The 23,198-nt window shown below is 37.4% G+C and overlaps 1 protein-coding gene across 5 annotated transcripts in view; it reads left to right on the top strand.

Annotated features, from left to right (window-relative positions):
* ICA1 (islet cell autoantigen 1) overlaps positions 1–23,198 on the top strand; it is a 66,255-nt gene that overhangs the window by 22,547 nt on the left and 20,510 nt on the right. For all 5 annotated transcript variants that reach the window (XM_059843720.1, XM_059843756.1, XM_059843748.1 and 2 more), the window contains 2 exons: positions 19,697–19,822; positions 20,005–20,103. In XM_059843720.1, the coding sequence (XP_059699703.1) occupies positions 19,697–19,822; positions 20,005–20,103 (225 nt within the window). The remainder of the gene's footprint in view (positions 1–19,696; positions 19,823–20,004; positions 20,104–23,198) is intronic.

Here is a 23,198-nt window from a genome sequence, read left to right as displayed (position 1 = left end):
TCAGGCTAAAAGATCAATAGTTGAGTCAGTATTTTCAGAGCTGATAAAATCTGAGTTAAAACACTGACATTTTTGTAGCTCTCTTTCAAAACAATGAGGTACTTGAAAGAATTTTCTAATGCTGTTCTTAAGGCGTCAGTCTAAGTATGCAAGACCCAGCAACACTACCCCTTTCAGAGTGTCTCAGAGCACTGCAGAGCAGCCTTTTTACATTGTTTAGAGATAGCTATGTAATTGTAGCTACTTGAGTCAAACTAAGGAAATAGGTATTTACTTTTCCCTGCAGAGTTCTCTAAATGCTATGTAACTTCTTTTTTTTAATTTTTTTTTCCTATTAGTAGTTTTTATGAACAGTCCAGTGCTGTTCTGGTTACAGAGGTCTTCCATCCCAAGTTCAGAGTTTGAACTGGTTCTTGAAAGCGTCTAAACAGTGCTCTGATACATAGAAGAATGTTGATGAGCTAATATCCTTTTACCAAATTCCCCACACTGATCAGGTTTTTAAAGTTTTTAAATCTCGTCTCTTTTATCTATAAGTCTGGAGACTGTGCACTATAACATGAACTGTGCTGTGACGTTGTAAAAATATATACCAAATGGACCAAGTGCTGGTGTCCTTCTTCCAGCTCTGAAAAGGTTAAGCATTTCCATGCATTTTCTGAGCAGGAGTGCAACAGTGTATAGGGATAAACTGAGACCAGGACACAGCCTTCCATATGCAGCCTTCAGGACACATGTGCTGTTTAATATTACTTGGCTGTGCTATTTCATGTACAGTTCAATACAGACTGTCTCATCAAACCTGTACATTCAGTGCCTTTCCTAACAAATAAAAAGTGAGAGCTGAAAAACTTGTCCTGCTGACCTTAAAGCTAGCTATGAGAAAGTTACATCTGTGGCATGTTAGATTGTTTATCATGCTACATTAATAAAGCAGATTAATCCTTTCTATATTTGTTTTTCACTTCCATCATTCTTGAACTCCCCTGCTTCCCCTTCATTCTGAGGCTTGAACCCAAAGCTGGAGGATCTTTGTAAATACCCAGTAGCTATGCTGGACTCCATGAGACAGGCTGCACTGCACCTTACCACCCAACTCTTGGTTTGCATGCAGATGTTGAGAACTTGCAAGCTAGAAGCTGAATTGTTTGGATACATTTTATCTCCAGTTCTTTCTAGTTATAGTCCTTTATATGCTTGAAACAAAGTGAATGCCTTTAAATGTAATTTTAAAGATAAATCTATCAAGAGAAAAGTAAAGTGGGAAGAAGGAAGGTTGAACAAGAAGAGCTCAAAATGACATAACAATAACTTAAACTGCTGTTGTTATAAATGTACCAATATATGGAGTGGCTGACCTGGGCAAGCTTTCCTTGAACATCTTTTATTTCTTGAAAGTTAAAACTTCTGTGGATAGATGGGAAATAATGAAGATATAAATAAAGCTATTGATTAAAAGGTCATAAGGGCTTCACTGCCTATATGTATTAATTGTAAAGGTCTCGGCAAGTATGGCTCAGATACGTCTGCTGCAGCCTCTCAGGAAGGCTCAGGACCTACAACTCAATTCCCCTGCTGTCCCCTTGCCTGGTATCCCTGCAGGGCACGAGGGCATTCTGGCCTGTGTGATGATAAAGGTGCTGTACCACGTTACAGCATCATCTGCTGCTCCTCTATCTATTAACATCAGCTGCTAACAGCCCAGCAAACCCAAAGGCACTGTGGAAATGTGCTGGAATATTGTTTTAATTTTTTTTAATACTCTGTTACTTTTGAAAACTCTTGAAGAGTTTAGGAAATGCAAAAAGCCTAGGAAAGGAGAAAAACCAAATATGAAGCTGATCTCTGACATAAGGACAGACTTGGCAGTTGCCATCCTTGGGAACTAAATTTCAGTTTCTGGTAAAAATAAAGTGAAAAGGAAATCTGTAAGCATTTAGAAGCTAGCAAACTGAAGAGCAAGTAAAAACACAGGTTTATAAATAACATTGCATGTTAGTGTTTTTTATATTTTTGCATTTTTAGTCAAATTGTTCTTTTAACGGAAAACAAATTGCAAATCTGTGTTGTTGCAGTTCCTTATGAATGATTACTGGAAAAGTGAATTTAACTTTACTAGAAAAATAAGAGCTCTCAGGAGCTGAGAGTTGAGAATATTGACCGAGGAACACTAAACAGAGTTTCAGAGGATCATAGAATTTAAAGATGGAAAACAACTTAAAGATGAACTAAACTCTCTTCCTGCCAGGACAAAATCTGTACATCTGTAATATATTTTCCAAGTATTTTTCTATATCTAATTTAACAATTTGTTTGAGGGTGACCCTCTTAGAAGTTTTGTGGTGCTGTTTGTTGGTCATGTTCTAGTTCAATTATTAAAAGCCAACCAAGAGAAAACATGCTAATGCTATTTGTATCTGCAGATGATATTAAGCTGGAAAGTCTTTCGGTTTTCCAACAGCAAAGTACACCAGCATCTTGAAGAAAAATATCTTTGGCCATGGCAGTCACAATGGTGTAAATAAAGACTCTAAGTTGTCATAGTTACAAGTAGCAGTATAATTGATGGATGTTTAGATCCAGCTAGGGTAGTCACTGTTGACCAACCTTGGGTTTTAAAAATTAAGAAAAACAACTCTAAAAAAAGTTTTAGACAGTAGTCGTCTCTGTTTGATTTTAGGTGATACTTTTCAATTAAATTCCAACTCCATCTGAAAAACTTTAAGCACTTTTGTCTTGAGGTGACAATAGTATAGGCCCCTGCATGTGAGAGAGCACATGTTGGTGTTTGTGCTCTGGAGGTGTCAGAAAAATCTCAGTTGCTTCAATAGACTGTATGCTGGATATGAGAAGTGTGGCGCTGCAATGGGAAAAAACAATGGTGGCTTTCTTAATACCTGCTAGGAATCTGGGATACTAAAGCCTCTCACATTAATAGATATGATTTTTATTAGCCTTGGTTCCAAATCTTTCTTTAAAAAAATCAAAACAACCTCCCATCTATTCTCTTCAGTGATTTGGATTGCTGCTGCTTACTAGAAGAATAGGTGAACTTCCAAGAGATGCAATAATACTCTCTGAAAGGTAGAGAATATGTGTCTCCTCTAAAATTAGTGAGATGGTGTCAAACTGCACTCTGAGATCTACATCTTAGTGTAGCAATGTGATAGCAGAGCTAGAGATAACAGCCCACTCTTACGATACGATGATAAGCAACACCCACACATATCTCTTCTTGTGGCATGCCTGTGCCATCAAGAGTAGGTTTGGTTTCATTCTGGTAGGGAATAGCAGTCAGAGTAGGAGTTTTGAAGTCAGGTTTTTAAATATAAATGTATGTGGTGTTGGAAATGCTAAATTTAGTGATTTACTGAGAAATTAGGGTAGTGAAAAACAAAGCACATAAAGCACTCTTCAATCAAAATTGTAGTTGTTGCTTTGTGATTATTGCATCTCCTTGTAAAAGCAGATGGAGTTCAAGTGCTGAGCATGTTTTCTTTGAGGAGTTTCTGCTATAATGCTCTTTCCAGCTTCTCCAATATCATAGTAACATTAAGCAGACAAACCAAAACATTGCGAGATATCTCACATAAAAAATGCCCAGGCATTTTTAGGCAGTTAGGAAAGATGTTGCTCTTTTGGAAACGTAACCTTTAGGAGAAATATTCTTCACAGTAAAAGCATTATATAGTCCTACAACTTTAAATTACCATTTCAAGTACCATTTGTAAGACTCAGAGTACATAATGATACAAAATCAATTATTTTCTGAAGCCATTTCATGTATATTAAATATCACAGATGATTGTTACTGAGTTAAAAGCAAAGTAGCAATGTGTGATGGAGATGCCCTTTTAAAAGTATAATAACAGTATGCCTCTTAAAAATAGAAACAGACTTCTTGGAACAGATTACATCATCTTTAGAGGTATTGCTTGTAGAATATGGTTGCTTCCAGAGATTAATGCTTACCCTTGAGAAATGGTTCATCTTCTGTTCAGTAATTTTTACAAAAGAAGAGTTTGAGGTGAGACTCTGAAAAATGGCATTGAAGTAAAATAAAATTAGTCTGCTAATTAGTCTTCTAGACTACAGATACAATACAGTTTTTTAACAACTTTGTTTCATGTAACCTTGCTGAAATCAAAAAAGGTAGATTTGGGTTATTTGTACATTTTCAGACTTGTATTTATGTTGAGAAAAGGCAGGCAGACAGGAGCATCCTAAACATTTCTGTTCACCTAAATAACAATAAAAAAATGTTTCAACAGAGTAGAACAAATCTTCTAAAAAAAATCAGTGATTTAAATCAATAGCCTTAACTTTTATGTAATAATTGGCTTTGATCCCAGTATTAAAAAGACTCTCTCAAACATGTTATGATAAAAATTAAACTCCAGGAATTTTCTCATGTCTAATAATATAGGAATGTGTAAATATTAAATTTAATATTGGATTAAAAAAAATACAGGAGCTGAACACAATTATCTGAAATATTATTCTGAAAATGGGAAAGAAAAGATGGTTGCCTAGACAATTTCTATTGCTCACATGAAAACTCAAACCCTGTAAGCTGGTCTATGTGGGCAAAGATTGTTACCCATGTGGATCATTTTGTGAATTCAGAACCTAAATGAAGTGTAAAAAATATGACCAGAGTAGGCTGTGAAAAGAGAAATGAGATTTGGAAAATTCCCTCAGCCTTAATAATCTGAAAGGGCTAGGAGGATAGCTAAAGAAATATTTTTTAAAACTAAATGAAATACAGATGTGACTGAGCTGAGAGAATTCTGCAGGAGTGAAGAATAAACAGGAAGGGGAATACAGCTGTTGGGGAAAACATTGTTTACACAAGAGAACCAAGTTTTTCTGTAGTCGCCACTGCCCAGGAATTCTTCTTATACTTTCCTCAAATGCTTGGGCACATGCATAATGTAGTCCATCTGCTTTGACTTCATAAGGTCTTAGCTGTTGCTAAGGCCATAAGTTGCATGTTGCATAGGCTCTGAATGATTAAAAAGATGCTGTGTTTGATTTTTCTCTTTCACATAATGAAACCAAATTAGATAGGATTAAAAAAAACCCCAACAAACAAAAAGGTACTGTTCTAACCAAAAACATGGCAAATATACCATTATCTCTGATTCAGGGCTCTGCCTGAACCCTGCTTAGATTTCAAATGTTGTTTCATCTGTAATAGCACACTGTGAAATCTGAAGAGCACCACAAAAAGATTTGTGTTTTTTTTATAAATTTGTACTCTTTCAGGGTTTCTGTCTTGGCAAAATATAATTAAATTGTTTTGATGGAAACAAGCCATGCTTATTGATATATTAAATGCCAGCCAAGAATAGCAATAACAATGCATGGGATTATTTACAACAGACTTTGTGTTACAAATGAATCGTGATTATTTGTGGGTGCCATTTTATATTCTGTCCTGAAAGGTTAAATAGAAAATGAAACACAAAACCTTGACTTACAGGACTTCTGCATTAGCACTGTAAACAGGGTGACTTTGCACTCAGGATGGTGAGAGCATCTGGGTACTGAATATTAAAGGTAGTTGGTAATCATGTTGATTTTGTTAAAGGTATCTTTCTTAATGGTGTCACATCTAGCTAGGATTTGCAACATGTGTCAGTGCCATTCCCTGGCAGTTTGTACATCTGTTCATCCCACTACCCTTTGCAATGGCTAAGATCCTGCAGGCCAGCTCACTGTTTTACAGTGAGCTTTCAATGGGGATATTGTTACTGCACCTGAATTTGAGCTTTTCAATCTCTTTACCTAGTTCCAGTGTATTCACTTCTCCCATCTGCCTTCCTAGAGGAGACCCAGATTCAAGTAACAATCTTGCTCAGGCCTTGAAGAATTTAATTTGGATGCAAAGAAATTAATAATATGAATTATATTTTTTCCCTATGAGGACACTGTACCTGAAGGAGTCAAGAAGACCTCCAGATTATCTGCATTATCTAAGATAAACTGAATTGTATAATTACTAGATTAATACAGTCATGGGTATAGCAGACATGTTCGTTTTATGCTATATTACAATATTCTTTACATCACCTCTGGTCTTCAGTGTTCAAAAGCAGTAATTACCTGTCTCAGTTTCCTGCAGGGGCTGACTGTCTAATTGCTCTCCACTTGCCAGCATTCCCCTCTGTACCATGTGTGGCAACCATCCTTTGCTCTCAGGTTGTCTAATATGATTAACACAAGTGAGTTATAATAAACTCAGTAATTCTCAGTACTTTTAACACTCAGTCCAGGTTATGCCTGCTTTAGAGCTATATGTGATCTTTCAAACCTGAAAGACCATATTATTTCTTCATTTCTTTATTTTTGCAATTTATCTTGGTTGGCCTGCTTCTCGCTACAAATCTTTGCAATAATTTTTAGCAACTCATAGACTTGGATCATACCAATAAAACGTGACTCTTTGTTTTCAGACTATACGTAGTTATTTGCATCTATGCAAAGAACTGTTGGTTTTTTATCAACTCCCTTAGAAGTCATTTCAGGAGAGGAGAGTTCAGTAGTTTTCAGGACCATATTCTTCCCTGAAGAGGATGTTTGTCCATGCTTGAAAATATGCACCTGTTTGTAAGTTGGGAGGGTGCACGCTGTGGTGGTAATGACTCATGTCTGCAGAGTGACAGATGCATGTTCCCTACTGGAACTGCATTTGTGGCTCATAATGTAAAAGTCTATCCCCATACTCTGAAATAATGCTGTTTAGATGAGTGTCATTCTGTATTCAATTTAAGAGTTTGCTGATCATTAATATTTTCTTTGTATGTCCTTACTTCAAGGTCCCTGTCAGTGTCAACAAGTGTTTTTTGGTCTTTTTTTCCTTTCAACCTGGTAAACCACACATTCTGCCTTTGACCAGTACTGAAACCAGCAGAAAGCTGAAGCATGTATTTAAAAGGCTTCTTAAAGCAGAAGAAAAGCAGATGTTTTAACAAGGCTAGAAGTTCATATTTATTACCTTCCTTCCATTTAAATTGTCATTTCGTGTTTGTTCCCTTTTTAAAATAATTTGCACATTGATCTAAGCTGTAAAAATGAATACAATGGCTGTGAGGAAGCCATCCATATTAATAGTTTCAGGAGCATGACGTGTTCTCTGCTCACTGGTAATCTAAGAGTAGCCAGAAGGTATAAGCTCTGAGAGGTGGAGCTGCTTTCCTACACAGTTTATGCCTGTAATGACCCTGTGTGAATGAGTTGGGAGGAGAGGCTGTGTGCATTCCAGCTCTCAGCTGTCACATATCTTACTGCATTAAAACTCCCTCCTTTGATACAGCTTGAAGTTAAACATCTTGACCATAAGTAGTTTGTTATACTGGATAAAATAGGAGGAGAGGCCTCGTGCAGCCAGCATTAATGTCAGCTGGGTTGCTGCTGCTGGCTGTATCCCTTTATTTCCCTGTGAACCTTTCTTGGGAGCACAAGCTACAGCTTTTTGGATCAAAGCTGCTGAGGCCAGGTGCTGTCCTGCATGGAGCGTGGACACATTCATTTGGAGTTGATCTATTTCTGCACAGGCAGGAGATAGAGAAGTTGCTTGGCAACATGTAAGGAGTATGGGGCTATGCATTTGAAGAGTAGGGGAAGATTTTTCGAAAGGAAAAGACAGGAGTATGTATGACATTTTTTTCTGGGGAAGATGTGTGGCTGTGCAGAGATGCCGCTTTTCTGAAAGGTGATGCCTAGATGAAGCTGACCTGGTGCAGAACTCTGTGTCATCACTCACTGCGTTGTCAGCATAGCATCTGTCTATTTAGCTTAAATATGTATTTTCCCAAACTTAAATTCAAGTCAGCCACTCCTAATTTGAGATAAGTCTTGTGTAAACACACTTAGCATCTGTTTAATTCAAAATTTTTGTTAAAACAGCTTAGCTAACCTGCAGAAAAGTAGGGTATCTCCATTTCTTGGGCTGTGAGCTCAAAAGCTCTTGAATGTTTTAAAATGGGGCAACTCAGGAATGGTTTTCTGCTTTGCCTGAATTTTTATGTTGTGATGTGATCATAATTTCTATAATGACTCTGTGTGTGGTTCTGAAAAATTGAAGACTCTTGATGCTTTTATCTTAACTTTAACAGACGTTCCTTCATTTTGCAGTAAATAGTGGTTGGAATTACAGATGCAGTCCACATCGTGTATTTGAGAGTCAGTTGCATGCTGTATTTGATAGAATTTTTTTTTAAGCTGATGTATTTTCTGTGAATGTTTCTTTGTATATTTTGTTGTAATTGTTTTATTTTAAGCAGTTGGATTCACATTCTGGATCTGCATTGTGTGTTCTGTTTGTGAAAGCTGTTGTGAGTCTTTAAGCTAAAGACTCTGGTTTTTGGCTGGATGAACTTGTTGGACTGTGAATGTAATTTTGACCAAGGCTGTGTCCAGCTGCTGGATAAGTAGCAGGATTCTGTAGAGGCATTGCTTTCCCCAAATGACACACTGTGTCTGCCTCTACTTGGCCATGCTAGAGGGGCAGAAATCAGGAAGGAGTAGGAAAATACCACCTTAATTCCTGGTAATTCCGTAGGAAAAAAAAAAACTTCAGAGGTTTTCTGATGCTGTTGAGCTGTACCATTCAGCCTGTGGTGTTTGGGTTTTTTTTTTTTTTCCTATGAAGGAACTAAATTACTTTTTAATAATGGAGGAGGAAGTATATGTCTATTGCCTAAGGGCAGCTGTTCAGATTGTTGTTATTTAGTACAGAGCACTGTATTGCTTGCCACAAATAATTTTCATGTCTCAGAGAAATTTAATTTGGGTATAACAAAACATTGCTGTGTCTAAGAGGTATTTGGATTCATGTCTTTGCCCTACTATAACAGTGAGAGTAGGGAAGAAATTATGCCAAATTTGCATCAAAAAAAGGTTTAAACAGGGGAGGAAAAAACACATTCTCTTAAGACATCTTAAATTAGAATATCTTGTTGGTTGAATAGCAGAGCAACTTTTTTCATATAAATTTAGAGAACATGTAGTTGATGGGTCTGTTCTGTTGAAATGCCTAATCCAAAAGCAGGGCTGTTTCAACAATATTTATTTTTATTTTTAGCAAACTACCCTCTAAAAAATAGAGAGAAAAATTAGTTAGTTGCACATTTCCCACAGGTTTTTTGTAGACAATGGCACTGTTTAGTATTCCAGCCCCCACCTAAATACCATGAGTAATCATTTCACTTGGCAGACAACCCTCTGGAAAGAAGAGAGGAGATTTGTGGTGGATACTGAAAGATAAGCCAGGTAAATCATGTAGGTTTTGGCAATTAATTTCCAAAATTCAAGCCTCAAGTCTTAAGGTATATGTAGATTTTTTCAAGGGAGTACAACATTTTTTGAAAGATCTGATCTTCTCTCCATACTGCGGTTGAAATTGTAGAAATGTTGGAGCACCTCAAAATTGCCCCCACCCCTTTTCCAGGTGAATCTGTGTGAATGTAAAGCTTACATTCTGTCAAACAGTTATAATATGTGAAGCATTTCCATGTGATTTCTGTTACCTAAGCATGTTAGGGCATAGGCAGTGCTTGAATGCACTCTGGCACCTCTAACAGTTACAAAATTCTGTAACTCATGATTTTGAATTTTGAATTTTTGTAGTAGAAAATCTGCAGTTACACAGGTGTTATGTTGGAAAAGCTAATTTGAAGTATCTGTGCTACCTTAGACCACAGAACAGAGAGTTCTTCTGGCATAAGAGGATGCTGTGCTGGTCTGAATCCAGCAGAGCAAACTCTCCTTAACCTCAGGGTTACTTTATTCGTCAGACAAAAATCCGCTGTCTATGCGTCATCTTTCTTCACTGGTGTCAGGCAAATACACAGTGGTGTTTTCTTTAAGTGCTGTGACCAGTGGAGACATCACAGGACATAGGGTTTGTTTTCCTGTAGGATTGTCCAGTTGCCTTTTGAACCAAGATAAATTCTAGCTATCCCCAATGCATGGCTGTGCTCAAAGACCTGCCCTGCAGACACAGATGTTGTGTAAAAATCGCCTCACCTCATTTTGTGTTCAGATAGCTTGTTCAGAAAAATGCCCTCTGGTTCCTGTGTTGGCTGAAGTCTCATCTTTTATAAGTTTTGTATCTGTGATATGATGGCCTTCCATCATACTCCTTACTCTTTTCTGGCCTGACAAACCCCCATCTATCATTCTTTTTACATATACTAATTTTCATATTTGGTCAAATATTTTGTTGTTGCTTGCCTTTTTTTCCCCATTACTAAGCCTGAACTGATCTGTTTTTACAGATCCAACTTGGCATTCAGTTGAAGAAAAATGCAGAGTGAAAAGTCACGTCCCTGTGTAATATTTATGGAATCACATGCATAAAGTGTGAGGAGGTTCTCATTTTTCCCCATCCTTAAAGAGACACAAGAGAGTTGAAAAAGGTACAATATAAAACAGCAGGAATAAACACAAGGCTGGGAAGGAAGTGAGGCAGTAGGGAAAAAAGAGAGAAAGGAGTAAGATAAATGTCTATGTGTTTTCATAAAGGAAGAGAGGGAGAGCTATTCAGTTTCTGTGACAGCCATCATTGAATATATCAGAAGATGGTACAACCAACCTTTGTTTTTTGGAGGGGAGAAAAGGAAGAATATTGAAGCCAGCTATAACCTTATATCCTCACAGGGTTCAGAGAATTGCTCACATCTGCTTTCAGTGGTTGTGAAGTAAGCAGTTCTGGCCATGGTTTACTCATTACTGCCAGGCTGGAGTTGCATGGTGTGTGAGCCAACAGGCTGAAGGCAGTAAAATTTTTACAGGCCAAATACTGAAAAACTGAAGAGGGAAATGTGGCATAAATGTGACATAAAGACCAAATTTCATATACTCCTGAAAAAAAAAAAATCCACAGAGATTCTGGTGTATATCCATAGTCTGTCACTTTGGTAGATATTTTTATATCTTTTAGAAAAAATCCTTTGTTGGGATTCAAAAGTAATAGTAGTTAATTCAGTGTACCTAACAACATATTTTCCTACCTTAGATTTTTCTGTTGCTGTTAAAGTAGAAATTGCAGCAAAGCTCATTAAGCACATTGCTCCGTAACATGGCATTCTCCTTGACCCTGACTATAGACATGAATTTCAAACAGGAAGAACACATGCCTCTGACCCAAAGTAATGAGAGGATAATAACAGACCTAAAAATTAGGGCAAAGTTACATAGGCAGGAGAAAATAAAAGCATGAGGCTCTATGGTCAAAGAAGAGAAGAGAGAATGGTAGTTGTACTTCATCTGTGATGTATTTGTATCCTGAGTACAGTGGCCTCATCTTCAGCGACTGGAGATGCAAACAACAAAACAGTGTACGTTTGAAGTGCTAGATTAAAGAGTTCTTTTGTGTGTTTAATCACAATTTCATCTCTTTTGTATATTTAATTCTTTTCTCCCAGCAGCAAACTGCTAATTGCAGCTCTGCAACCACAGTTGAAAGCTCTTTGTGAGAGGTTTTTGTGAAGATCTTATGTAAAGATGTAGCTTAGCTGTAAGCCAGTGGTGTCTCTTGGTGCAGTTTGAGCAAGCACAGATCACAGTCTACACCTCTGGACTGAAAACCTGGAGAAGAGAGTATCAAAAGTATAAGATGTAATACAGAGACTAGGGGAAGCTACTTAAGATGAGGTGTTTCTAAGTCAATCTGTCTCATTTAACAAAGACAAGGTGAAAATTGGTTAGACCATGATACATAAGCTGCTGAGACTCCTCAATCTTTTCATGAGGAGTTTTTCAAGAATCATGGCTTAGAAGCTTATACTGGATGAATTAAAAGGGTAAATAAGGCACACATTCAAATATTTATGGTTATTATTAGCAACAAAGGAAATAATTTTCTGGATGTCATTTAGGTAAGGATTTATCAAACAAAACCTCAGACATGTGCTCTGTAGATGTCTACACCTAAATGGATCTGTGAGAGTTCCCTTTATAGTCCTGTAGAGAGAAACAGGGTAATATGAAGTGAGTTCTAGTGTCAGTGGTTGTGTTTGCCAGATCTCCATCCACCAACACAGGCACAAGGTAGTAAGGTGGATGTCAAGGCCTGAGCTAGGCACACCTAGCATACTTTCATGGGTGGAAGGCAAGTGCAAGAGTAGTATTTTGTGATGTTCATCTGCTGGTTTGTACTGCCTTTAACCTCTCTGGTGAAATACATAGCAACTCTCCAGCAAGGCTTTTCTAGACCTGTGGAGCTTCCCAAAGCTGGCTTAGGAATGAGTGACCAGGGGGGATAGGTATGTGCACAGGGACAAATTCTGGTAAAAACTGAGCCAAAATAGTGATGACAATTTTGATGAGTCATGATGGCTCTCCTCAAGAACTGCCGCAGACCATGTCCTAATAGGACATTTGAAAATCACAAAATTGAAGAAAATATGACACTTTTTGGTCCTTCTTGGTGTTTAAAATTTTGCCATCCACAGATACGAAATTTTTCTAACAAAATGTTTAAACATATGAAAAAGTAAATTAAGCAAATTGTAGCAGCTTTGAATGACAGTTTGCATGAAAGCTGCTGGGTTTGAGGGGATAACATTTTGGTTATAATGTGACTTTTTTACTATTATTTTTTTTTCTCTAGGCTTCTTCATTGTAGTGTAAGGAGAGCAGAATGCATGCTTAAGTCATAGAGATTTGGTGGCTCTGACTAGAATCAAGAATGTCAGCATTAAATGAAAAAAAACCCCTTTTAATCAACTTACACTGATTTTATGGTCATTCTCTTTGCAGACAGTTGATGTTTCATACTCAGTTTTCTGGTGGAGAAACATGATGTGGTCCCAGTAAATACAGGGAAATGCTGCTACTGTTATACTAATCCATGTTAAGATGCATTTGTCTATATTCTGTTCTGCAGCAATATAGCATTGCTTCTGCCTTTTTCCTTTTTTGTCCTCATTTTCTTTTGTCTACTTTAGCACTCTTCTTCTATTGCTCACCCTGAGTTCCAGGACTGTCATGAACAATTAAATCTAAAAGCTCTGAGTAATTATGGCAGGTAATATTCTAGTAGGTATTTGCAGTTATTTCAGTTGGCATTGATTTCGTTGGATTATGTTGGCTATCACTGTGTTTTAGTGCAATATTTTAATTGTTTTTCACCATGAATGTTTCAGCAATTGGAAAAATGGTCTTTGGTGGTTTAAAAGATTTTGTGTTGTCTTTTATCTTGGGATTGACTTGCCTTTGTTCAAGTCAGTGTAATGGGAGATTTCTACCCCTTCAGGACATCAGAAAGTTGTATCATCTTCTTTTCCAGAATCTGTCTCGTGCAGTGCAACTGACCTAATACATCTTTAATTCAGCTTTCACTTACTGGCTGTCTCTCCACATGAATTTGCCAATATATTTAAGTTGCCTCAAAGCACAAACAGAAGTGCTTTTTCAAAGCTGACATGCCACTTGTTCTTTTGTGGCAGAAAGGCAGACAGTACTTTCTGTAGAATCATAGAGTGGTTTGGTTGGGAGGGACCTTACAGATCATCTAGTTCCACCTCCTCTATCATGGGCAGGGACCCCTTCCATAGAAGATGTTTGGTTGGTTTCCAGAGGGACATGGGTAGACATGCATTTGTAATTAGGTCCCTTATATGAATTGCAACATGACTGCAAGTTTGCATAATCAGGCTTAATGGAGTGAGAAGCATAGGGCTTCTGCATGAGCACAGGCAATCATCATTAAGTCCAAAATGGCAAATTTAAGAAAAGTATTGTTGGAACTCGGTCTGAACTAAAATTATCTTAATTCACATGTCAAGTATAGTTTTGTTTCTTAAACAAATGTGATGTGCATCTGCTCAGCTTCAGACTTAAAGATATCATTTGGATCTGTTCATACTGTCCAAGTAGTTTTCCATTTTAGCTAGGCGTGGCTCACTTAAAAAATTTTGTCTCCTAAAATTAATTTCTACCAGTGTTTCTCATCAGACCATAAATGAAGATTTTTAATATCCGTGGTTGAAGCAGACAAACAAAAGTATGCCCACTCTTCTTTAAACAGTGTTTTTATGTATTATTCTTAAAAAATGATGGAGCAGAGATTGATGAATGCAATAAATACTATTCCAACCCAAGGGAACAGTTAAATCAAAGTGTAGTCTGCAAAATGTAGAATATACCAAAGCACATGGAAATCAGGTTTCATATACTGTGCAAGGCATTGGAAGTCTGTACCTTACCTGTGGAAAAGTTTAATTACAGGCATTATTTTGTATAAAACATTACCTTTTCTGCTCTCTGACTGTGCATCAATCTTCAATTAAAAAGAAGGGGAAAAATAAACGAGTAAGTACTTAGTTAGGCTCATGTGAAAGTGTAATGGGTGCTCCTTATCAAAACACCACTCAGACTATGAAATTACTACAGTTTGTGGGAACTGAGAATCTAGTTCCATATGTTTTCTGTGCCATATGCAGAAATGCTGTAAGTTGTGCTCTATGGTAAATACTTTCTCCAAACAGTTTGATTTCATTTTCATGTAGTCTTTACAATGATCAGGTATGCCAGAAGGTGCTATACTTATTTAATGCAAAGATTTGTGCTGATTCCATCTGCTAGTAGGGTTTACCCAGAGCCCCAAACAGGAAGTTTTGCTATATTCCAGGCGTTTTTCCCCCTCAATTTACTTATCCCCTCCTTCCAGCCTATACACACACTGCATGCTTTTCAGATCGAGTAAGTGAGAGGTTGGGTGACAAATTAGACTAAAAGCATCTGTTTCTCCTTCTATGCTGGAAATGCTGAGACAAAAATATACTGTGCGTAAAGTGAGTTAGTACGGTTATCCAACACAATTTTGGAGATGATGCTTCACTAGCTGAATTGTCCCCGAAATTAGGCTACTACTGAAAATACATTTTGCATTTTATAGGAGACTGAAAGAAAGTAGTAACACAGATGTACTCTAGACAACATAAAGACGCCTTGAAAGTACATGGCCAATCTGTATTTTAGTAACTGAACATATTGAATAGAGTTTTTTAACTGGGTCGGAGGATTTTTTTTTTTCCTGTTAGCCTTCTTGAAGATTAGAATTTTTCTGTTTGAATAAAGTTTTTCAGCTTACTTGCTGGAAAGCAGCTCTGTGGAGAAGCACTGGGGGTAGTGGTGGATAACAAGCTGTCCATGAGCCAGCAATGCCCTTGTGACCAAGAAGGCCAATGGTATCCTGGCGTTCACCTGGAAAAGCATGGACAACAGCTTGAGAGAGATGATCCTGCCCCTTTACTCTGCCCTAGTGAGGCCACACCTGGAGTGCTGTGTCCAGTTTTGGGCTCCTCAGAGAAAAAGAGACATGAAGCTCCTGAATTGGATCCAGTGGAGAGTGACAAAGATGATTTAGTGACTGAAGCATCTCTTATGAGGAGAGGCTGAGGGAGCCAGGCCTGTTCAGATGCTGGAAGAGGTGACTGAGAAAGGACCTAGTCAGTGTCTCTAAGTGTTTGAAGGGAAGGGTGCCAAAAGGATGGACCAGGTTCTTCTCAGTGGTGCCAAGCAACAGGACAAGAGGGACTGGGCAGAAACTGATGCACAGGAAATTACACCTGAACATGAGGAAGAAATTCTTCACTGTGCACATGGCCATGCACTGGAGCAAGTTGCCCAGAGAGGCTGTGGAGTCCCTGTCGCTGGAGATACTCAAGAACTGTCTGGATACAATCTTGTGCTTTGTGCTCTGGGATGGCCCTGCTTGAGCAGGGAGGTTGAACCAGAGGATCTACTGTGGTCCCTTCCAACCTGACCATTTTGGGATACTGTTTAGGAAACTGTGTTAGCAAATATTTGCCCTTACAATCAAGCATTCTCGAATCTGGCTTTTGAGCCCCCAGGATTTAGGATTGTAGCATTTCAGTCCTTTGAAATTATTTCAGGTTTGTCTGGCATCTTACCCAGCTATAGATAGTATCTTATCAAGCTATAGATACTACTTTCCAAATTTACTGTAAAGACACTGCTTTCCAGATTTATGTTTTCTTGTGTGCTCTTTATGAATACTGTACTTAGGTGTTTGCATTGGGAGATTAAAGGCAGATTGTGCCACATTGCTGCTAAGAAAAAGAAAAATAGTAACAATCTTTTTTATGTCAAGAGTACAGTAAGGTTTTCTTTTATGGTATAAATCTCACATCTAGCACCTATTGTTTCAGATGCTTAGAATTTTCATTCATCATAAAATGTTCAGGTTGTGTTTGGATCAAGGCAGTTCTCCTAGGGTCATTAAAATCATGATAATTTTCAGACCAGGATTTTCAAGAAATTTTTTATGTTCAGCATTAATAAATTTAAATATATGAATAAAAATTTGCAGTACTGAGACCACAATGAGGTTCTGTTTCTCATGTCTTAGAGAGTAATTGCAGAGAAAGGAGAAGATTAGTATGTATTATATGAGCTTTCCCCTGAGTAGAGAACCAAAGGTTCATTTTGATAACTTGTTGGTATTAAGTAGATTATGCTTTGTAAGCACTAAGGTTTAATACCTAATTCCTGAAGCCAACAAATAATCTTAAAAGATGTCTAATGATAATAATTTCAATTGAAAATGCATTTATTGGCACAGATAAAAAGCAAAAGGTTATGCTGATGTAGTGTGTGGTGTTCTTAGTTGTCCTGCACTGCTGCTGAAAAAAGGAGAATGCTTCTACTCAATAAACTTTCAATATATCAAAAAACCTAAAAGCATGCTAATTTAATAGTTTTCATAATACCACATTTTCTTGGTTGGCAAGAGAAATGTGTAGCATTTGGTAGGGCAGCATTAAGTATCTTGAATCATCTGAATGAGTGTGATAAACATAAAGGTTTCCACATTGTATTGTGGATCACCTCTTTCTCTGTATGAGTGCCTTAGTTTTTAAAAGAGACTAATTACATATTCAGTTAAGATAAATGCCAACTTGTTCTTTGCTAAATGTCCCTGAGAACTGTATGCAGGAAGACTGCAACTCAAACTATGCAGGTGCTTTTGTTTATGGATTTTTTTCTCCTTTCTTAAGGAGTTGGAGTAGGAATTCATAATTCCATTAATTCCTTTTTTAAAAATTGTGGCTCACCATCTCTGGCAGAGTATTTATAGTCCCCAGAATTCACATTCTTTGCTTACTTGGACTTTCAGTCTACAAAGCCACAGCTGTTCTTACTGTGCTTTCACCAGTGCTGTGATGTACCGAGTAGGAAAGGGATTCTGTTCTCAGCTGCACCATTGTAAAACATAGTTATATATGTGACACATTTCCATTTACATCAGTTGAATTTCTCTGGATTTTCATGGCTGTAACTGAGATTAGTTTTTTCAAAGCCCAACATCTCTTACTTTAATCCCTACTCATTGCAGCCGTTCTTTGTGGCAAAAGATGCACATAATCCCATATTTGGATTTCATAGTTAGAAGTTCCTTTTTGCCCAGGCACATGACTTTCTTCACAACTCTGCTTTTGACACTGAAGTTGTAACTGTGCTCTCAGGCATTTGAAGCTAAAGCAAATAAAGGATTTGAGGACCTAACACAGGACAAATGTCTTTATCCAGCACTGGATAAAGCTTCTGCACTTCTACCACTGCTCCTGTCTTCCTCCATTGCTGCTCAGTTTTGGAGGTCCATAAGGTCTTTAACCACGTGCTGCTTGGACTAGACAGATGTGCCTGGGATGGCACCCCTGGCAGGCAGAGCATGGTGCCTTGCTTGGACTTCATCAGGTACAAGCTAGAAGTGTAGCAATCCTTGGGGATCCCAAACTAAGAAGCAGTCTCAGCTCATGCCAGTGTAACTCTGAGTGGGGCTTTTCATGACATTCCATCTCTTATAGTAGAAATCTTGGCAGTAGCTGCTCCTTGCTTTTTATTATAGCTTAGCATTTGTCATTCTTGCCTGAGAAGTGGAAGCCATTGGAGCCATTTCCTCCTTCCTGAGGAAAATCAAATCTGTCTCTACCTCAGTAAAACATCTCCTAACTACCGAAGAAGTCTTCCATCATCAGGAGAAACCTCTGGTTTTTTGAACTCTCCAACATGTGAAGACAACAAGCAAGTCATCAGTAAGATGTTCTACTCCTGCTTAGAGCACTGGATCCAGGCAGATGTTTCAGTTGTCTTTGTTATTACTAGAACTCAAGATTTGTTCACTGATGGTTTGGTGGAGTTTACTCTGGAAGACTTCCTCTTTTGGATGAAGGCAGTAACCACAGAGCTATTTTGTAAAGGTAGAGTAGCACTGCTCTTTACTAAGAAAAGAAGTGTTTGGTTTTTTTTCATTTGGCATCATCTTTTTCTAAATCTCACCTGTAAGATTCTCAGTTTGACAGATTTTGAATTGTGGTAGTTTCTTCCTCATGAACAGATTAGGCTGATGTGCAGTATTGCTTAAGCAGAACCGATCTGATCAGTGAAACAAAGTTGCCATGTGTCCAGCAATCCAGGAGTCCCACAATTGGTATGAGTAGGTCCTCTAATGAATTTGTCATACAGATCTCTGGCTGGTTTTCTGCCTGGTTGGAGGTCTTGTATACTATGAGTTTGGGAAAATGAGAGCAGAACTACAGTAAACATAACATTTCAGATGGCATTTTGAGATGTCTGTATTTGTTCTTGCTGCAAAGTTCCAGATTCGCTTCTGAAGATCAGGAGCATAAAAGTCTGACAAATCTTTGACTGAGTTTGGGTTTTCTGGACAAAATGGGTTTACTCTCCAAGTTAGGCCAGAAAAGGAAAGAAATGTATGATTTACTTCAGTAGTTTGTTTTCATTGTGAAATATTTTATTTTAACTATGAAAGAGTTATAGGAGATTCATTATATTTTGTGGTTTGATTGTTTCTCATTTCATTGGAAGAAAATTATAACAAAACTTGTTTATTTAATTTAAATAAATACCTTTCATTAATATAATATTTTGGTAGTGTGCAAAGCTGTCACAAAAATAGAAAATCCTGGATACTAAATGTATACATTTGCATTCTACTCTGATATCAAATCATGCCAGTATTGCTGTCAAGCACATGCAGTTTGTGGAACAGGATGTTGCATATGTACTTAATGTACAGGTATATATACTTAATAGGTGATAGAAAAATAATTTTAAAAAATAAATCCCCTTGAAACTGAAATTGTTAGTTCCTAGGAAAAGGAGGCTTGATATTTTTCTGATAGAAGTAAACAGAAAAGGCACTCCTATTTTAGAAGGAGAACTTTATTGAGTGAAATTTTTGAAGCAACCTGAAGATATTGATGTGCTGTATCACTGCAAACAGACTTTAAATTTTGTCAGTGTAATTTGTCTTTTGCTATAGGTACATGGAAATGTCTCTGACTGTTCACCTGTATATTATGTTGTAAACTTTTAGCTCCAAATTTGTTGGTTGGGCTTTGAAAGAGACACCAATATGAGTATCTTTTCCAGTTGTTCTCAGTGTATGTTTTATACTAATATCCATCATAGAAAACAAAAATTCTTCTCTGGATATATTACAAAAAGCAGTAACAGAGAAGATAGTAAGAGTACCATTTATCAGAGAGTTTATCTTCATTTTAGTGGGATTGATGAAAATAAAACTGTAATTGAGCCTGTTCAGTTGTCTGATTTCCCTGGAGGTTGTATTAGTTTGCTCTTTCCTTAAAAATAGAGAAAAAAATAACTACATAAACAATTGTCCCTTTGTGTGAAGGTTCAAGCACAAGTGCGACATGCAAAACTCAACTTTGACAAACTGAAGACTGATGTCTGTCAAAAAGTGGATCTTCTGGGAGCCAGCAGATGCAACCTCCTTTCTCATGTGTTAACGACATATCAGGTATCCAAGGAAAATGTTGACCTCTGAAAGAATGTTTTCCTGTTAATGTGGCTTTTCAAGAGGTTACCATGCCAATATTCAACCGTAAGAATATGTAGCTGGTGTTGGAGGGAAGATGTGAAATTTGCACTGAAAACAGATTTGTGTTAACATTGGCACTGAAATTTTACCCTGTCTTACAGACAACGCTGCTTCATTTTTGGGAAAAAACTTCACACACAATGGCAGCCATCCATGAAAGTTTCAAAGGTTATCAGCCCTATGAATTCACTATGTTAAAGGTAAGGAATATATAGATATATATGTTTGCCCAGTGATACCCAGTAAGCGATCATACAAGAGTGTAGAAAGCATATGTTGATACTTTTTCCATGTATTTTCTGACACTTTTTTTCCCTGTTTTGTCTTTTCATTTAAGTATAGTTTTTTTGTTTAATGTCCTTCTGACCAGCTGTGCTGGTGGGCTCTTCTCTTAACCTTCCTGATGTTAAAAGGTTTCTAAAGTTGTTTGCTTTGATCCAAAACTATTTCAGTCTAATTGGTGTAGGTAGCCTGTATAGTTGCTGAGTATTATTCTTCATGCTCTTTTGTATCTAAAAGTTTGATTATTTGAACAACACATAGGGTGTTTCAAGATGTATAATAACATTTAGACACCTTGGAGAGGAAGTTGGAAAGAAAATGCACGTGCTTTGGTGTATCCTCCTGATGGAACAGGAGGGACATTTGGGGATGTTTGTACCTTTTGAACTTCCTCCTGTGAAACATTTCACCCTGATTGAAATTTGAAATTAGATTGGGAATCTGTGTTAAAGAAATACCATCTATATTGAACCCACACATGTAGCAAGCAACCCTTGAAGCAAAAACTAATTGTAAAAATGGTTGGGAATGTTGTAGTGTGTTTAGGATGCAGCCTTTGTTATGAAAATCTTAACCAATTATATTGCTCACCTCCTGCAGTGAAAGATGTGATTTCCTGTTTTTCCACTGATATGTATGCTGATAAATTATGCCAATCAGGAGATAGTTTAAAACTATAGGATTTTATGTAATTCTGTGCTTTCAGAAAACAGCTGCTTGGGAGTAAGACTGTGTTACTGGCTTTTAGTATCAGTCATTTTTTTCTTTCACTCTCTGGAGTTTTCAGTTATTTTCTATACCAAAGTCTTCTCCATGATCTCTTGTCCCCAGCAATTAGTTTCTGATTGTTTACATTAAATGATTGCTAAGGTGATTAAATCAAATCTGATGATTGCATCAGGTGAGATTGTGTTGCCTAAGAGAATAGATGACTGCTGCTACTTCAGCATTACTAGGGTAAGTGACCTCTGCTTGTCACTTCTGGAGGGTGTGGTGAGTCCCATCTCACCTCTGCTACACCTGGGTGGAATAACAATAGGTGATTATGGTTAGGGAACTGATGCCTACCAGGCATATCATATGTTCATGCCAGAGTAACTATATATTCAAAAGGAGCTGCAAACTAATTTTACATTGAGATTATGAGGTATTATTTTTAATGAAGTATGGTAGATTGCTGTAGCTGATCTAAGAGTGTAGTTTCTGATGGAGAAACTTTTGGTCTAAAAATGTACCCAGTAGAGACTCCATGTCTGTTGCTGACTTTATGCATTAAAATATAAAATCAGAATATATACTGGATTAAAATATACATAAAATATTTCAGTGTACCATCTCTACATTTAATTGGAAGTTACTTCTTTTAGACTATTTTTCCCTGCCTGATACCACAAAAGGGGTCTTTCTTAAATGGAAATTTTGAATTTGATGCTTGCAAATCACTTTTGTCTTTTATGATCCCGTAAAAGACAAAATCTTGCTCATACAAATTAAACTAAGGATATGTGAATGTAGGATTAGTGTTCTACTTTAAAACAAGAAACTGATTCAAGTTAATATTTGATTTTGACTGAATCTAATTGGTTTTACTGAAAAATTAAGAAGTGCTATGTGCTAGAAAACTGCTATTTGTATTTTGTAGTATAAATATATGTTTGTGTACCAGGTTTACCTTAGGAAAGAGACTCTGATATGCCTCCCAGGATTGTTTCTGGAAAGAAAACATTGTCTTTAGAGATGTTTGCCAAACTCCCTTAATGAAAAGCAGCCCATTTGTTTTCTTTGCTTCGGGGTATGTGCAGAGAGCAGTATAATTGTGCTATTGCAGCTGTATTTTGTAACTCTTGAGTTTTGTGCTTGATGAAAGATGATTGTTAATGTGCTAACAGCTCTATGTATAGTGGTGTAAAAGTATCTGTTACTGTATCCATTGCTTTACTGTTACAGATGATGGGCTGCTGTTTGGTAAAGCCATTAAGGTTTCATTGTCTTGAAATTAACATACATCAAATGAATTCAAATTTATTTCAGGGGCTACTTTTCATGAATAATACCTTTTTCTAATTTCTGTTACCATTTATTTCCCTTAGTTACTTAAATAATATTTAGTTGCATTCTTTAAATTTGAATGCTAGAATACCAAACTTTAAAAAGAGTTTGTATTAACTTAGAAATAATAGTTGCACTGGTAGAGAGTCAAAAGGCAGAAATCTCAGTGCATCTATTTATTTCTGTGTGAAGTGGAATACTGCTGCCTGAGCTCCTTACATGGAGTCGCCCTTGGAGTACTCTGTCCAAACAGGCACTACAACACTGTTGCCTTTTGCTGACCTCTGCTGTAGTCTGGTATCCTCTCTTGTTTCTTTACCCATAGACAAGATTGCCTATGATTTTGCATCTCCTAGGATTTTGGGAGGTGTGGTATTTCTTTACTTGATAGGAGGAAATTCTGAGACAACCTGCTTTTCCTCTTCCACTTCAGTTCTCCCCCCAAATAAAAGATGTTCAAGTTTTTGTCTCCTCAGTGCTGTTGCACTTTTTCATAAATGTTGTTACATCTTGGAATGCATGCCTGGCTCCTGAAACTGCCCTTAGCTGTGTTGCTTTGATTCTTTCTCTGTCAAGAAGTGCATTAGTAGTCCAAGGCACTTGGGAGGAGCTGTGGGTGAGCTGAGTACAATGTCAACACTGCTGAGTTAACTGCGGAGGGCAGATTTTAGGTGCAATCCAGACAATCTTGGCTTGACTTGAAAGCAGCCCAGATGCAGGTAAAGGAATTTAGTGAGTGAATAACAGTCAGAAATGGAGCCTGAGCTGGAACCAGAGTTAACTCTGCAGTGGAGGAATCCCTTGTCAGCTTGGATACCTAGTCTGAGTCCTGGGAGCAGGTGAAATATCACTGGGTGACTTTTGGTGTTAGAGATGGAAACACCAGGCAGATTGTATGATTGTGAACTTGCTCTGCTAGTGTGTAAGGTCTTACTCTGATTTTTGTAGTAAAAGAGAGATCTAA

Source organism: Haemorhous mexicanus, chromosome 1, assembly GCF_027477595.1.
Source record: "Haemorhous mexicanus isolate bHaeMex1 chromosome 1, bHaeMex1.pri, whole genome shotgun sequence".
In the NCBI taxonomy this organism is placed as follows: Eukaryota; Metazoa; Chordata; class Aves; order Passeriformes; family Fringillidae; genus Haemorhous; species Haemorhous mexicanus.
This window is presented reverse-complemented; position numbering and strand designations above follow the sequence as displayed.